General features: G+C 33.5%; 1 protein-coding gene across 1 annotated transcript in view; it reads left to right on the top strand.

Annotated features, from left to right (window-relative positions):
• Positions 1-18,622, top strand: part of LOC140432302 (uncharacterized) — an 803,181-nt gene that overhangs the window by 75,387 nt on the left and 709,172 nt on the right. Inside the window, exons 4-5 of the mRNA XM_072520128.1 lie at positions 262-477; positions 11,709-12,035. Coding sequence (XP_072376229.1) covers positions 262-477; positions 11,709-12,035 — 543 coding nt within the window. The remainder of the gene's footprint in view (positions 1-261; positions 478-11,708; positions 12,036-18,622) is intronic.

The raw sequence follows: 18,622 nt of genomic DNA, 5'->3' as shown, positions 1-18,622 counted from the left end.
ATTTTATAATTAAAATTATGTACAGCGTAATTCAGAAAAGTTGCCATTTTATTACCATTCAAGTAATTTGCAATTGGATTTTGTTTGTTAACTGGAACGAAAGTATTATGCAGTTAGTCTTATATTAATTAAGCAACTGTTCTAGACTTTGTATTAACTTGTTTTTCGTAGATCCGCGGATTAAAATATTTACAGCGAGAACTAAAATATTTACATATAGAACATAATTCACAGCGTAGTGAACTTTTCTTTTTCTTTCAGAATGTCAGCTGCAACTAATCCGAGACGAAGCCGACGTGTCGCACCGAGACCTTCCGCGTACGCCAGCCGAGTGCAGAGTGTGGTTTCCATCCCAGAAGATCAACGGACACGGTCTCGTTATCGAGCTGACGCGGCTCAACGTGCCTTGTTCCAGAGGTTTCGTTCATTTCTCCGGAATGAACATGACTCAACACCCCCACATCGAGAATACTTTAGGTAAGCAAACTTATGAAAGAAATTCTGTGAACGGATTAGTTTTTGTTAGTAGCTACAAAGTTTAATACGAGGTGTATTCCTTATATTTTGTGCCTCGGCAATACTGAGTGTTGGGAGTACATAATTTGTTTTTATATACTAATGCTACAGCGAAGTACAGTGGTACCTCAACATAAAAGTTTCAATTATAATGGCTACAGCCTAAATTATGAGCCTATTTAGCCTTTATTACTAAGCTAAAGTTTTTTAATAACATTTTTATTCCAAATTAATATTTTAAGCACGTAGGATATATATTCTGTTAGTGTTTTAAACAAATAAAATTTTTACATAAGGCACACCTGGATTTTCGGTCATCTGGCCTTGCGCAGAACTTGTTATGTTTTTTTAGATTTTTCCTGTTAAGCATAATTTTCATGCTTAGAGTACAGGAGCATGAAAATTGTTGCCTGGAACTTTTATTATTGCCTGGAAGGTAAACAATGAGGTTTTTGGCTGGTGTCCGTACTCATCTTGTTTATGGTCACTAGATAAAGGCTCGTCAGAGTCAGATTATTCGAAAACACGTTGAAGTTGTTGAACGTAGTTGTCCTTTGACAAATTAAATAAGCGTCTCTGACTTTTCATATTTCTTGCTTTTAAAATAAGTAATTGCTTTTAAAATGAGTAAATTGTGTAAAAAATTAAACACAACTTAAAGTAAAACTGTGAATGATTTTAAATTTTTCTTGTTAAATGTTATTTATATGTTAACTAAATATCCTTGTAGAAATAGATAGAAAACTTTCTATGTAAATTATTGGGCATAACTTCTACAATGAGGTAGAGCCTCACTCCAACTGCAGCATATCTTAGCAACCAAAACAGATAGCACACGTGCCAGTACAAACACAAACACTGATAGAAGAAAAAAACAAATTTCTCAATGTCATTGATGAGGATGATTACAAAAACTACCTTAGAATGGATAACTTCACTTGCTGGAAAAAGTTAGTTTATTTATTTCCAAAAAAAAAAAAATACCGTCATACGTGAATGTGTCAGTACTGAACAACGCCTTGTAGCAACTTTACGCTTTCTGACCACTGAGAGGTCATTTGAGAATCTCAAGTTCAGCTGTAAAATATCTCCACAACTATTGGGAAAGGTGATACCAGAAACTTGCAGGGCTATAATAGTTTTTCGTGCAATTGAAAGTTATTTTCTATTATCTATTTGCGAACTAGGGATCTTTGCAACGAATTATTTTGCCTATTACATAGGGTATTATTATAGGGGGTTGAAAATTGGGGCCAAAAATTATTGGGACAGAGATTGGGCAAGCAATATAAATAGAAGCTTATGCGAACGGCGCTCAGGGTTTATTTGGAGAGCTGGAGTCGTGGATAAGTGAATGAAACAACGGGATTGGATTGGGGCAACTACAAAAAAATGAAACAAAGGGCACTTACATGAATCTTCTGGACAAACGGACAAACAAAACAAAACAAGAAGGACCTCTAGGAGGGGGAAAAGGTTCTTTCGTCCTAAAAAACACAAAATAGAGGTAAGGAGACTTTTCTAAATAAATAAACTAAATGGTTTAGAGAAAATACATTAAACATTTATTGTTGTCTCACCACAAACAGTTACAAAAATAAATGGCACAAAATACTATATAGATAGTTACAGAGATAAATACCAAAATAACAAATAAAAAATACTTAATATGTCCTATCCGTTTATAACATCCGTTTACAAGTGGGAGATACTACAAAACTACAATAAATTGTTACTGGGCTATAATCTGTGGCAGAAATAAATTATTACAAATAAAGAATTATCTTTTTGGATGAAACTATGTAGAGAGGTTAACATTCTTTAAAAACCAAACAAAACTAATGTCAAAAAATAATAAGGCTAGCTGTCATATGTCAACATTAAATTAAAAAACAGAAAACAAATAAAATGACAGCAATGGCCACACCCTAAAATTTACACTATTATATATTACAATTTAAATTGTTATGAAAGCAAATTAATATTAAAAAAATTCTATTTTGACTTTGAAATATTAAACACAAAAGTTACCTGGATTGCACTAAAGTTACTTTAGATTTTCTGGGGTTAGGAACTGGAATTTAAACTATACTCTCTGCCACTCGAACAAATTTATCTCCATACTGTGAAAGATGCTCTGAGACGGCTGCTTAGGACATTGAAGTCTGAGGTTGAAACTGGCACACACCCTGGAAACAGCTTCTTAAAAACTGGAACCATCGTGGTTATTTTTAAAAGTTGTAAGTGACATAAATCTCTTAGATACTTAGAAATATAAAAATAGTGACCACTCTTCCAAAATTGACAATTTACTATTTATCCCACGAATTTGTCGGCTTCTTGACCGACTAAATTAAACACGTCTGCTTATTTTGGCCACCCTTTCCAAACCTAACTTGAATTCACTTCGACCTTACTACTCGTACCGGCATCTACCGTCCCTTACCCCGCGTATCAATCCCTGTAATGGGAAAACAGCCCTTTAAACAGAGAATTGGGAAAATATTTATGCTCGGGCCAGGGACGTACTAGAAAATTTTTTCTGCATGCTACATATTTGCTTAGCGATGTCGGACAGACAGCACAAATTAAGATTTTGTTTATAGCTGATGTTCTAAGCAAATTGTATACAGGAAGGAAATATCAGTTACAAAGTGATCTTGTAGTAAATTTACTTTTTTAATTGGGAATAAGCCATAATATGAGTTTGAAATTAAATGTGTTTGTCGTTTGGACTTCCACTTAGAAAATCGTTATCATTCATCATCGTCATCATTACGGAGTTGGAATCATCATTTCAAAGAAATGGAAAAACTCTATGATTACTTGTACTCCTTATTCAGAGCGCTTAATATTAATACAAATTAAAGAAAGACATAACTTAATAAATCTTATTCAAGTCTATGCACCAACAGAAGATAAAGATGACAATGAAATAGAACAATTCTACAACGATTTAGAAGAAATGCAGAAAACAATAAACAAGCAACACATTAACATAATAATGGGCGATCTTAATGCCAAGGTGGGTCAAAGTAAGGTAGGAGAACACGTAGGAAACTATGGACTTGGAAACAGAAATGACAGAGGAGATCGATTGATTCAATTTTGCCAAAGCGAAGACTTCGTAATAACAAACACCTTTTTCAAATTACCTCCTCGACGGTTATATACATGGACATCTCAACAACATACCATAGAAAAAATAGTGAGAAATCAAATAGACTACATTATGATAGCAAGGAGGTATCGTAATGCTATTAAATGTACTAAGACGTACCCAGCAGCTGATATAAGCTCAGATCATAATCCGGTCGTTACTGTGATAGAGGCGAGACCAAAAAAGATTAGAAGACCACACAGAAAGGCACTAGATGTCAATAAACTTAAAAACAAAAATATACGACGACAAGAAACAGGAGAAGAAATAAATGAAAAACTCCGTTCAGTGCAGCAACAAATTAATAATACAACTAACGTTAACCAAAAATTAAAGTACATAAATACAGCTGTACAAATAGCAGGAAAGAAACATCTTACAAAAACAACAACAAATAATAAGGGGTGGATGACACAAGATATACTAGACTTGATGGAACAAAGAAGAAAGATGAAGAATTATCTAAACAAATACAAAGAAATAAACAAACACATAAAAAACAAAATAAAACAAGCCAAAGAAGCGTAGATTAAAGAACAGTGTAAAGAAATGGAAACCTATGAGAAAAAGTACGATGCGTTCAATATGCACAAAAAAGTGAAATAGATAACAGGAAGCATAAAGAAATGCTAAATAGGTAAACTTAAAGACAAAGATGGAAATCTTATTGTAGATCTAGAGAATTAAATAAAAAGATGGACAGAATACCTGAATGACTTATTTAAAGACGACAGAAACAACTTAACTCAGATAATCAATGCAACTGGGCCAGACATATTAAAAGAAGAAGTAGAATACGCAATCAGAAACGCTAAAAATGGAAAAGCAAATGGACCTGATGAAATTCCTACAGAACTGTTGAAGCTTTGGAATGATAAATCCGTAACCATAATATTACATCTATTCAATACAATATACAGTACTGGTATAATACCTCAAGAATGGTTGCTGTCTACGTTTGTCACCATACCGAAGAAAACTAAGGCAACGCAATGTTCTGATCATCGAACAATCTCCTTGATGAGTCATCTGCTTAAAATATTTCTTAGAGTCATCCACAACCGAATCTATCAAAAGTTAGATATCGGTATTAACGATACACAGATCGGATTCAGAAAAGGATTAGGTACAAGAGAAGCTCTCTTTGCCTTAAACGTACTAACACAGAGATATCTAGATGTAAACCAAGAAGTACACGCTTGCTTTATAGACTTTCAAAAGGCCTTTGACACAGTACGCCACAATATACTCAAAGAAATCCTGGAGGGTAAGAACATCGACACCAGAGACATACAAATAATATTAAATCTGTACTGTAATCAGCGAGCCAATATAAAAATAGAAGACCAAACATCGGACGAAATAGAAATACCTAGAGGAGTACGACAGGGTTGTATATTTGTATGTTTAATATCTACAGCGAACAAATATGCCAAGAAGCTCTCTCACATGCAAACGAAGGGATAATAGTCAGTGAAGTGAAATGGAGAAGTTATCAATAACATTCGATATGCTGACGATACTGTGATAATGGCAAGAACAGCAGAAGATCTATAACATCTAATTGAAAGTATGAATAAGATATGTAATAACTACGGCATGAGGATGAATGTCAAAAAAACCAAATATATTACCTTCAGTAAGAATCCAATACATGACACTAGTATCGCAATAAACGGCACCTAACTCGAAAAAGTAAACGAATACAAATACTTGGCAACCCTCATCAATGAACCAGGTAACCAAAATCACGAGATAAAAAGACGTATTGAAATTGCCAGGTCTACCTTTATAAAAATGAAAAAATTATTTTGTAATCGTGATATTAGTATTCAGCTACGAACTAGAATGTTAAAATGCTATGTATTCAGTACTTTGCTTTACGGTGTTGAGGCATGGACTCTTAAACAGAAGAATGTTAAAAATCTTGAAAGCTTTGAGATGTGGTGCTACAGCCGTATACTAAAAATAAGTTGGGTGGATAAAATTACAAATGAAGAGTTAATACGCAGAATAAATAACGATCCAGAAGTTATACTGAATATAAAAAAGAGAAAACTTGAATACTTTGGCCAACTGATGAGAGGACAAAAGTACACATTCCTACAAAATATAATACAGGGAAAAATCCAAGGACGCAGAAATCCAGGCCGTAGAAGAATGTCCTGGATGAGAAATTTAAGAGAGTGGTTTGGCTGTACCACTAACGAATTATTCAAAACAGCAGTAAATAAAATTAGAATCGCCCTAATGATATCCAATCTCCGATAGGAGAGGCACTCAAAGAAGAAGAAGATACTCTCTTGACTAATCGGTTTTATATTATCTACACTTTGAATACCTGTAATAAAATTAAAAAAATAACTGGAAAAAGGGGATTCCAGAACTTTTTGATCTGGTTTGTTCTGAAAAATTTTGGATATTTAAATTAGCGGGACGGGGTTAGGAAGGCCCAAAATTAAAAGGAAACATGGGTGCATTGTTTGGAGATTGAGGGTAGGAGAGATTATTTCTAGTTTTTTGCGCTATGCTATAGTGACTTAAGGAGGGTTGGGATGTGTTAGTTGATGATATGTTTTGGTTTTTAGGCGTAATTATTTGTGTGGTTGATCTTTTGCGAATTTTGAGAGGAAAAGAAAACTGTTTCCTATATTGCTAGTGTGGAATATCTAATATAAGTAAATAATCCCGAGAAGGATGATTCACAGTCAGTTTTTGATTCGATAAAGGAAGTTTATAATATAAAAAATAGACTATTCTTTGCAAAGTAGCTAGATAAAATATTTCCTTCAAATGTGGCTATTACAGTCTGTTTGGCGGCAGGCGAACTTTCGACACCAAATTGTCTTTGTACCTGGGGTAATCGAAGGGTCAAATTTTATTATAGGAAATTTCGACACCGCGGCGTAAAGCAGGTAGGTAGGTAATTAGCGGCGATGGACATTTGCACCCAAGCAGGACAAGCGGGTTTTCCCAATATTTATTGTCACGGCGGAGGGCGTGGCACTTGTGTACTTGTGACTAAATTATTTCAGTTGTAATTTATTTCTTGTTTGACGTTGACTTGTGCACGTATACGGATATTTAAAAAATGAGTTTGATAAAAAGTTCCCGTGGTCAAGATTTATTAGTGGTGGAGCATCAGTCGTTCTCGAAACAGAAAGTGTTAAAAAGCGGCGAGATATTTTGGCGCTGCATCCAAAGAAACACTAAGTGTTCCGCAAAAGTGTTTACAAAGGCTGTGAGGACCTCACCATCACAAGAAGTGATTTGGTACATAATCATGAAGCCGATCCAAAAAAGCTTGAAGTAAAGATGGTAACCAATGCATGTAAAAGAAAAGCCCAAGAGGACATATCGGAAAAGCCTGCCCAAATTACAAGAACTGCTGTTGCTGAGTGTGATGCCAATTTGCTGACGGTTCCTGACATAGCTAGCATAAGAAAGAACATTTACAAATGTCGTCGTAAACTGTTACCAGGTCCGTTACCAAGAAGCATATCAGAAGTCCATAACGCGGTTAGTAATTATTCTCCTAAAACCTGTCGCAATGAAAGTTTTTTGTTTTTAAATCATCTTGAATTAAATGTAATTGTATTTTCATGCGAGACAAATATTCGTTTGTTGTGTAAATTAAAAACTTTGTATATGGATGGTACATTTTCATACAGTACCAAATATTTTCTACAATTATTTACTATACATGGCTTGGAAAATGGACATTATGTTCCTTTAGCATACTGTTTGTTAAAGGACAAATTGTCAATGACATACAAAAATTTATTTTCTTTATTAAGGTCTAAGATTTTTGAAACATTTCAATTATCATTAGAGTCAACTGAAATATTTGTGGACTTTGAAAAAGCAATTCACTGTGCTTTATTGTATATGTGGCCCAATGCAAAAATTAGTGGATGCCGTTTTCACTTACACCAAAACTGGTTTAAAAAAATTCAATCTTTGGGTTTGGTACAAGAATATAAGGATACAAATTCAGAAATTGTAAAATGGTTAAGGCATACGTTTGGTTTAACTTATTTAAATCCAGCAGAAGTTGAAGAATGCTTTCTTTATGATTTAATGTCATATAAACCTATAAACGCAACACTTGATATATATGCAGATTATTTACTGGAAAATTACATTTTCGATAGCGCTCTATTTCCACCACACATATGGTCTAATCAGAATCCGTCTATTGCGAGGACCACAAATGCCTGCGAATCCTTTCATTCGAGATTTAATTCTTCTTTTTATTCAACACATCCTTCTATTTTTATTTTTATTGAAAAGTTAAAAGAATTTCAAGTAGACACTTATGTCAAAATAAATAGTTTACATATACCAGCAAAAATCAAAGATACTACTGTTAAGGCTAAATTGTCATTTTTGGAGAAAATGATGGATAAACTACGGTCCCAACAAATACGTAGGTTAGATTTTATAAAAGCTGTATCTTATCATTCCTATAATAGCAAATAAATCATTGTATACGAGTATATTAACGGTAAAATGTACAAAAATTAGGTACTAGTTGTATTATATTTAGATATTATTACAGTTATAAAGAAATAAAATGCACATTACTTTTATTAAAATAAATAAATGAATTAATTATGGTATTTTATTTATGTCGCAGCTATATTTATTTGGTGTCGAATATACCTGTAAGATAAAAACGGGAAATGGGGCTGGTGTCGAAAATTGCCATTAAATTTTAGTCGCTACCTGCTTAGTGTCGAAATTTCCTACGCCCCTGTTTGGATACATAATTAGTTTTTTCTTCAGTATCAACTTCTCTGAAAGTTCGTTTAAAACCTACTATGGTGCAGAGAGATTCAATATTATCTAATAAATAATTTTCATTATACTGAGTATCAACTTCTCTGATGAAGCCTTTAATTTCAAGTAGATGGTTAGGAATATAAGGTTATTGTCTTTGTTTTTACATTTTTTATTTTCAATTTTATTAGAAATAATTTTCGACAGTAACAAAACGTTAATTCTATTTAATAAGAGGGATTTGCAAAGTTATTTGCCAAGATTAGGGAAACAATTATTGTTGTCAGCATTCTGAAATTTTGCTATGTTTAGTAATGTAGTGTTGTGTTATTTGTTGATATTTTTAATTTTTTTTTCTCTTAGAATAATATCGGACGTTGTAGGTGTAATTAGGGATTTGAAAATTTAGTGTACCGTAAATGTCTTGCTAAAGTTTGCTGCACCAGAAGTTTAAAGTAAAATATTACACATGCATCTTGTGCTTGGTGGAAAGGTGCATTTTGCCATACAGTTTCATCTTTGCTGGTTCACGTCAAATTTTCTTCACCTGTTGATGCTCTTAGTCGTCTTTATCTTTACTTTCTTCGCCATATTCAATTTTGAGGTTTAATTCTGCGTTTAACTCATCAGCAGCATTATTGGGCGATGGGTCATATTTATTATCGTAAGTTATGAATTGTGGTGTGTAAATTAAGATATCACGGGGTTTAATTCGGTAAGTTCAAGGTATTTAAAATAATAAAACCGTTTAAACAGTATGTAGGTATAGGTGCATCTTTTACGTAATCTCCTTATATAAAAAATTAAAGAAAGATAAAGGTTAACGATACGTTACCTAAATCTTAATGCAGACTTAAAGTCGGTAAAGCCTTTTAAAAGTAAACATTTATGACTATCGATTCTAAAATTTAACATTAAAACAACACCAATTTTAACCATTTACTAAAATAGTAAAAAAACAACAAATTCCGCCATTCACGTCATAGCAATGCATGTATAAGAACCGATCAATTTGGTTTGATTACCTCCAACCTATATACGTACGTATCATTTATTTATTGGTTTATACACTAACTATTCAGAATGATCGTAATTGCCAAACGCGCTTTGTGCATAAATACAAACTAACTAATCCAGGGTATTAACAGAGAGTTTGGCGTTGAATTGAACAATAGTGTCATAATATTTTGTCGTTACCGTTTGGATAACCGACATAAAATAACATGCTGGGAACGTTGCTCTCTTTGTATTTTCATAGTATATATTTTAAGCTTTGTATTTATAAGCAATCGTTTTAACCCTTTGCTTAACAAGCCATGAAATTTTTGGATTTTGTAATCTTTATTTGGCGGTTAATGAAGACAACCAGATTTAAAAAATGTTATGTCTTTGAGAGGGGGTTTAAGGGTTAGCGGGACTCGAAGGACTTCAGTACCAAGCGGCACTAAAAAACCTAATAATTAATATTTATTTAGTCATTCTCTCTCCTGTTGCCGACAATAATAATGTAGCGTAGAATAATTTTTAAATAATTTTAAACTGTTTGTCCTTTTTGTAGTGTAGTGTTATGTACAATTTATGATTAATTTCATGTTTATTGCTGTAGAAAGCGAAAGTACTTGGGCAAGATTTGATTATTAAAATTGTGCTCGATATTTGCCTTTAATTTTTCAAAGTTCATTTATTCGAGCATTCAACCTTATATTAAAAAAATTGTTTTCTTATTGTTTGATTAAAGATTCGTAAAATTATGACAAATTATGAAAAATTGTAAATGTACTTTTTTTTGTTAAAAAATTATGGTCACCCTATGTATAATGAATAACATTGACTGTTTACAGATATAATGAAGGGTATTAGTTTATATGTGTGATCCTTAATATTAACAGCAATTTTAATTCACGTAATTGTAAATTTCACGTAATTATTATCCCAGACGGCTCACACTCCCTCCAAAGGGAAAATTCACTCATCCCAGATACCTACGGTATCAAAAGGATTGAGCTCTGGTGGGACTCTTTCCGTGTTATTGACCCCTAGGTGCACATCTGGATGTCGCGAGGAATACAGCTTTCTGCATGGCCTTATAAAGATGTTCATTTAGACCCAGCTGTTTGATGTTCGCTAGGAGGTTTTTGGGAATAACACCAGCAGTAGATAGAATAATAGGTACTGTCTGGGTGTTTTTCATTCTCCATTATCTCCTGATTTTTATTTCTAGATCTCTGTACTTGGCGATCTTTTCGTTGTATTTAACACGTAAATTATTCGTGTTAGGTATCGCCACATCAATAAGTGTTGGTTGCCTAGTAATTTTATTAACTAGTATGAGATCCGGTCTATTATGCGCCACTGATTGGTCTGTAAGCACTGAATGGCAAGTAAAAAGCCCTCAGTCTCGGGAAACATCTTTTCTGATGTCAACCAATAGTTCGACGCTGTATTGTCGATATATTCTTGGCTGATCTCATTGAAATGTCGCCCATGCAGAGGTTTACTCATCCAGGTGCGCATTTTTTCTTGCTTAGTCAGATGGTTTATGCGCATTTCTTGTTCCCTCAGTTTTAGCGGCGTTGTATCATCTACTGCGCAAATTGCTCGATGTAAGGTAGATGTCTCAGCCTGCACCTGAAAATAAGTTCTCAAATTAGCAACCTGTTTATCCAATTGCTAACCTATGGCCATAAGTCCTCTTCCCCCTTGATATCGCGGTAATGCTGTTCTCTCTACTGCACTGCGTGGATGGTGTTTTTGCGCCTTTGTGAGAACTGTTCTTACTTTCCGCTGAAGACTCTCTATATCAGTTTTTGACCACTTTATATTACCAAATGAGTAGCTATTATTAGTATTATTAGAGTATTATTAATATTATTATTCAGTGTACCATTCGATAATTTTGCTAGTATATACTAATAATCCTTCTTAAACTAAGTCGTTTAGTAAAAATAATAGCTTATATGTCCAAAATAATAATTACGTACAATAAGCCAAATGGCTGCAGTATGAACTGTAAAACAGAAAAGAAAAACGTAAGTAGCATTTTAAAATGAGGAGATACTTTGCAGAAAATAAATCTAATAAAGTTTGATCACAAAAAGCAGAGATGTACTTTTCAATAAATTGTAATAAATAAATAAACAGAACCTACTGTTTTTTGGAATTTATTATATTTTATGTATCCTTCTTGTTTTAAAATTCTTTAGTTAATTGGTTATTATTTATATAATACAATTTAAATTTTTTGTTTCAGTTAATCTTAAAAGCCACAAGCAAACCCATCTCTGCGGTAAACTAGAAGAACTTCCGGAAGTTGACCGACATGTATACTTCCCAGCTCCTTCGCCTTTATCGTCATCCACTTGGGTACACACCAGACCAGCTATGCATTTGCAGGGACAACCAGTTTTTTATATATCGTACCATCTGGTCGACTACTGCTACAATATTACGTTTTTGACACGAAACGGTTCATTCGAGTTGAACCCGAAAGGAGAGTTGTTGTGCACTTTTAAGATTCATCTTCCCTATGGGAACCGAGTGGCTCTTAAGTTATGGATAGGAGATAATGAAGCTACAGGTTAGTATAAAATTTTAGACTCTTACAGTCTTCGTTTAGTATAGGATTGTCGCGATAGAATTGTGGCGTACTTTTTGAGATGAAACTTTTTTTCTCTTACAGCGGCTAGATAATTCAGCGACTACTTCCGTTGAGATTTCAGTTTGATCTCCAGACATTGTGTAAATCTCAAATGTTCCGGTAATATGTATCGAATTTTCTTCCTCATGCATAAGATTATCGTCCATTTCCTCTTCATTAGTTAGCGTGTCAACTGCTATTTTATCTGCTTCCTCTAAATCGGAATTCTTTTCTAATATTGCATAAAGTTCTTAAACAAAATTGGTTTGATCATATCATATTCAGAAAAGCTGAAATATAAACATATTCGCCGTATGTATATAATATTTAAATATTTTAATACTAAGAACTCGCTGGGATACAAATAAAAATATTACTTAACTGAATAAAACGTCCGACCAGTAGGTATTAGGTTGGTATGTATTATTGTATCTAACTTGGTTTTTTTGTTACAATAATAAAAAACCCTTTGATGCCACATAAAAACAGCTAAAGCACATAAAAACAGCAAAATAGTATCACATAGCAGCGTAATATTGTAATGCAATGTAATATTGTAATTTGTAATGCTTATTCAAATACATATCTAAACTACACCCTAGAACTTATATATTTTTACCCTCAAGGAAAAAATTAAAAGAATATACACAAATATGTATTAAAAAACTATAAAAACATGTTTCGTTTTCGAAGCTTTAACAATTAGTTGAATAAAGCAGCTACGAGCGAGGTGGTTGGGTCATGTTATGAACTAGATGCCGGTAGAAAAAATAACTAAAACAAAAGTAGTTCATTGGGACAAAAGTAACATTAAGTCAACATATGATCGTTTTAGAGAAAGAAATATTTACAAGCAAATGTTAGTTCCAATATATTGCCAAGTATTGAAATAGTTATAATTAACATTTTTATTAACAAATTCCTAGTAACAATAAATTTTATTATCTGACTCGGTTATGTTTCGTTAAACAAATTTAACATTGATTTTTAAAAATTTCTTGATACCTTCTTTAGATATTGTTCTGAAGCTATTTTCTTGTGGCATTTTAAATTAATTTATATTTAAATGGGAATAAGCCACAATTAAAAGTTAAAATACGATTATTGACGTTTCAATTTCCACTTCGGAAATTGAATTTTTTGTTTGTATTTTGAGAACGATTTCCGAAGTGGAAATTGAAACGTCAATAAACGTATTTCAACCTTTAATTGTGGCTTATTCCCATTTAAATATAAATTAACCTTCTTTAGATGTCTCGATGAAATAATTAAAAATATCTCATGCAGCATCTAATCTAATACGAATTTTCGCATAAACTTCCCTTGCTACATTAATTATGTTATGCAAACAATCCCTAGGGTTTAAACGAACCTCGTGTAGTCGAAGCTTGCTTGCTCTGTGCACTTCTTATAGTTAGCTGCGTGTTAGTGTTAACAATATTATGTTTGATCTTTTGCTACTCATAATTCAATTAGCGGATTTTACGCAGAAGATGCTAAAATGGAATATATAGTTCACCACAGCATGTTCAAAAATTGTTACTCCTGATTTTAAAATCACGTAATTTTCAAATGTTTTAGAGAAAACTCGCAAGATATACCAGGTAAAACATGTCACATAAAATATGGTTTTGGATATTTAAACTGTATCTATGAGAATTTCCGAATGAAATGAACAAAGAACTATTAATGAATGTAAGCGACGATGTTTTGTATTGGTATATTCTACTCGAAGCTTATAGATAGTAAGGAGTAGACGTAGACCTGCTGTCACGCCCTGGTCCAACACCTGTCGACTACAGACCGTGTCACCATTAATAGTGCCTGCAGAAATTACAGAGAAAACGTTAAAGAAATCAATTCTGAACATATAAACTGATGGCACAAGAAACTAACGATTTAAAATAATCTAGTAAACTAATGAAGTATTAGCAGTGGCGCACCCAGAATTTGTCTTAGGGGGGGGGTTTTGAAATTTTTTTATGCTACCTCCATGTTGAGTCCCTACAATTTGGGTTTTAGTTTCATTTAAAGTACTAAAGATAGCAGTTCCAAAGATTCAGGTATCTATTATCCTACCTACCAACTAAAACCACCCTCTCTTACTTATGCGCAGTTGACTGTCGCACGTACCGTACTCCGAAAGTGGGATGGCCACTGCAAGGCTGACGACATTTTTGGAACACTCCCCTCTCTTATCTAGATCTTATCTATTGTTCTGAAGCTATTTTCTTGTGGCATTTTAAAGTAATTACTATTTTAATGGGAATAAGCCAAAATTGAAGGTTAAAATAAGGTTATTGACGTTTGACATTAATCGAACTTGTAAATACAATACATTTTGAAGACGGCTATCGCCGTATTCCCGTTCTCCTCCGGGAATCCTCCCGGTGCAAGGCATGCTCCTCCTCCAAACCTGTCGATTCCATCGCTCTTCTAATTCCTTCATTTCAAGAGCGTCGAGGTCTACCTCTTTTTTTTCTTCCAGGGGGCTTCGATTTGTGAAGTTTTTGGGGCCAACGTTTGTCAGACATTCTCAATTGATGTCCAAACCATTTTGAACCTCTTCTTTCTATTCTGTCAATGACCGTTTCTGTAGCATTCATGTTATTTCTTATAGATTCGTTAGTCTTCCTTTCCTGCCTTGATATTCTAGCACTTCTTCTCAAATAATCCATTTCAACTGTCAATAATCTTCTCTTCAGGTCTGCATTAATTGTCCATACTTCAGAGCCATACAACAAAGAACTGATTCAACCATGGGTTGCCCTATTCTTTTTTTGTTCCTTTTGGAAATGTGGTGATCCCACCATAAGGAGTTTAGACACCCTACAATTTTACGTCCCTGATTACTTCGTGTTTAATTCTGGTTTCTCCCAAGCCGTTCTTAGCAATGAGTGGATCTAAATATTTAAATTTTTTCACTTGTTTGATTTCCACGTCCTCGTCTATCAACACTTCAAACCTTGCATCTGAACTGATAATTAAGTAAATATTCTGTTTTCTTCATGCTGACTTGTAGCCCCCATTTTAAATATTCTCTCTATAGACACTTTATCATAAATTCTAGATCATAAGAATCTTGAGCTAGGATGACTTGGTCATCCGCAAAGTTTAGGGAGAACAGTACGTCATTTCCTATGGGGATTCCCATTCCCTGGCAGTGGTTTTTCCAATTTTGGAGGGCTGCCTTAATATATAAATTAAACAGTAAGAGTGACATACTGCATCCTTGTTTTAGTCCTTTAGTTTCTTTTATTGGCTCTAATAGTCTATATCCGATTTTTAGGTAAGTAGTGTTATCCCTGTATACTTCTGTGATTATTCCTAAAAGGTATGGACTAATGTCGAGTTGTTGTTAAGCTTGCCACAATTTAAGTCTTGGAACTGTATTATACGCCTTTTCTAGGTCGATGAAGGCTAGATGTACTTCTGTACCAACCGCTATTCTTTTTTATATTAATTGTTGGAGTATAAACAAGTTATCAGTGCAAGATCAAAGATCAAAAATTCAAACGTCAATAAACTTATTTTAACCTTCAATTGCGACTTATTCCCATTAAAATAGTAATTAGATCTTATCTCTGTCATTAGCCCGGTTGGTATTTTTCTTCTTCTTCTTTCTTTTTAATGACTGCTTGGATGTAATTGTGAACACTATTCCATCCCTCCGTATTTCCCGCCATCTTTACGATCATCTCTTACAGTCACAGGGTTCATACCTATTTCTTTATACATTCTGTTTCTCTCCACTGTACATCTATTACACTCCAGCATTGTGTGAGTAACAGTGTCGGAATATTCGCAGTATAGGCATTTATCTGCATCTGTCTTTCTGAACGTATGAAGATACGCCCTAAAACAGACAATCTACCCAGTCCCTTAGGCTCGGGATCAGCATCTTTGTCCACTGAGCAACATCTTCCTTGTTGTTCCACTCTTCTTGCCATTTTTCCATTGATCTTTCCCTTTCTTTTTTTTATAGCTGTTGTCAAATGCTTTCTTCTCCCATAGAGATGTCTCTTTTCTTTTCTACTGCTCTAACACATGCAGAGGAACACAACCCGTGATAGTCCACAAGGCTGCCGCAGATACAGTCCTGTAGGCGCATGCTACTCGCAACAGACTCGTTCTGTCTAATTTTTTATAAGCCTAATATTAGGTATCTATATCTAAATAAAATGAAAAATATTATTAATTATTGCGTATTTATACAATAATTATTGTGTTCTATATATTTAAAGTGGTAATTTAATTATTCAATCAGCGTTTTGGATTTTTTGTATTGTGTGTGAAAGACAAGTTACATTTTTCTACTATTCTTTATATATTGTTTACTTTATATGCTCTGGGGGGGGGGGGTTTAACCCCCAAACCCCCCCCCCCCTGGGTGCGCCACAGAGTATTAGTAAAAATTAAACAAAGTACATTAGCAACCTACGAAAAACAGTTAACAGAAGAATATCAGGCTGGTTTCAGACAGTGAAGAACAACAACCGAGTAAATTTGTATGCATAAGTTATTACAAAATAACAGTTATGAACAAAACCTAGGTTTGCATATGCTCTTTATTGATTTTAAAGAGGCCTACAACTCTAAATCACATTAGGAAATCAGAGCAACTGATACGGTTAGTTAAAATGACGCTAACTAATACGGCGATAGTCATGAACGGCGTTAGTTTTGTGATGTGGAACATGTTTGACTCTTCTTTTTGTGTCCAGTGTCCAATTCGTTTCCAATTCAGATTGAATTTAACCACTACTTTTCAATTGTGTGTGGTCCAGTTCGCAATTCATTTCGCTTTACTCCGTTTAATTTATTACCATTTTCCACATATATACTTGGTCTCCAACATTTAGTATTGTTCTGAAGCTATTTTCTTGTGGCATTTTAAAGTAATTACTATTTAAATGAGAATAAGCCACAATTAAAGGTTAAAGTACGTTTATTGACGTTTCAATTTCCACTTCGGAAGTCGTTCTCAAAATACAAACATTAGTAAATTAAACATTTACTAATGTTTGTATTTTAAGAACGATTTCCGAAGTGTAAATTGAAACGTCAATAAACGTAATTTAACCTTTAATTGTGGCTTATTCCCATTTAAATAGTAATTACTCCAACATTTAGCTTTAAGTCTTTTTGATGTGCATTAAATCTTCTTTTGTTGTATTCATGTGATTTTAATGTATAGTCGGTTCGCTATATTTACGCGGGTTTCGGATTAAAAATTTTATTGTAAGTACCCAGTTTTAATTACCTGCTCTTTGGGGAAATATCAACTGGTCAAATGAAATGAAAAATAATCCATAACTTTTTTTAATTAAATAATAATGGAAAATCGTTTATATAATTGACAGTATAATAAGGAGAATTACTTCATTAATGAAGTCTAATGTGGCTAATATAAACCTAATAATAATTTTATATTACACTTCACACAGAAAATATGGTCTATGTATATTTGTTCCATGGAGAGAATTTCTAATGAAAAATAAAAAAATTTAACTTGCCAACAAAAATGAAAATCAAACATTATCATCAAAAATATCATAATCGTCATCATCATCACTGTCATCACCATTAATTGTTATTATGATTGGACTTATTTCGTTTATTTTATTTTCACGAGTCCACCAATCTTCTATTAGTTTCTCGCACTTGAATATACAGTTGCACCACACTTCTGGAGTTACAATTGAAAGTGCCTTTCGCCAAGTTTCCCGAACTGCGTCGTCGCTATAACCGTTAGGCCCAATATGGTTGTCATAATATTGTTTTGCTATTCTCCATATATATTCGATGGGATTAAACTGGCAATGATACGGTGGCAGACGTAAAACTTGATGACCGTAACTTTCAATAATCTGATCCACAACAAAGGTTTTTGGTTTTGCGTAGATATTTGCCCAGCGTAATAATTCTGATTTTAAAATATGTTGTGTAAATGGTATATGTTCCTTTGTCAACCATTCTTTAATTTTATTAACAGTCCAAGAATTCGTTGGACTTTTGTTTAATACTTCAGAATGGTAAGGTGCATTATCTAAAATAATTACGCTGGGCTCACTTAAACCTGGGAGAAGTTTTTCATGTAACTATTTTACAAACATTTCTGTGTTCATATTATCGTGATAGTCACTTGATTTTGATTTAGATGAAAATATTAAATCAGCACCTTCTATAAAACCCGATTTCCCTCCTGTATGTAAAATTATGTGTCGCTTCCCTTCTCCATCAGTATGTTTGATAGACTTTACGTTATCATCTTGCCATATTCTCTTGGTTGCACCCCTAGAAAATATCCATGTTTCGTCTAAATATATAAAATTTGCCCTTTCTTCTTTTAATTTAGAATATTTTCTTAAAAAGTTAATTCTTTTATGCACAACAGAACTTCTTTCACAAAGGGCTTTTCTGTTATCCTCCTTTTGAAATTTGAAACCCAAATTATGTATCACTTGCCATAGACTTGTTCTGCCAATTTCGTCAAATTTTCTATCTTTTAATTCCGAGAGAATTGT

This window comes from Diabrotica undecimpunctata, chromosome 1 (genome assembly GCF_040954645.1).
Source record: "Diabrotica undecimpunctata isolate CICGRU chromosome 1, icDiaUnde3, whole genome shotgun sequence".
NCBI classification, from domain to species: Eukaryota; Metazoa; Arthropoda; class Insecta; order Coleoptera; family Chrysomelidae; genus Diabrotica; species Diabrotica undecimpunctata.
Note: the sequence above shows the minus strand (reverse complement) of the source record. Positions and strands in the feature narration are given on the sequence as shown.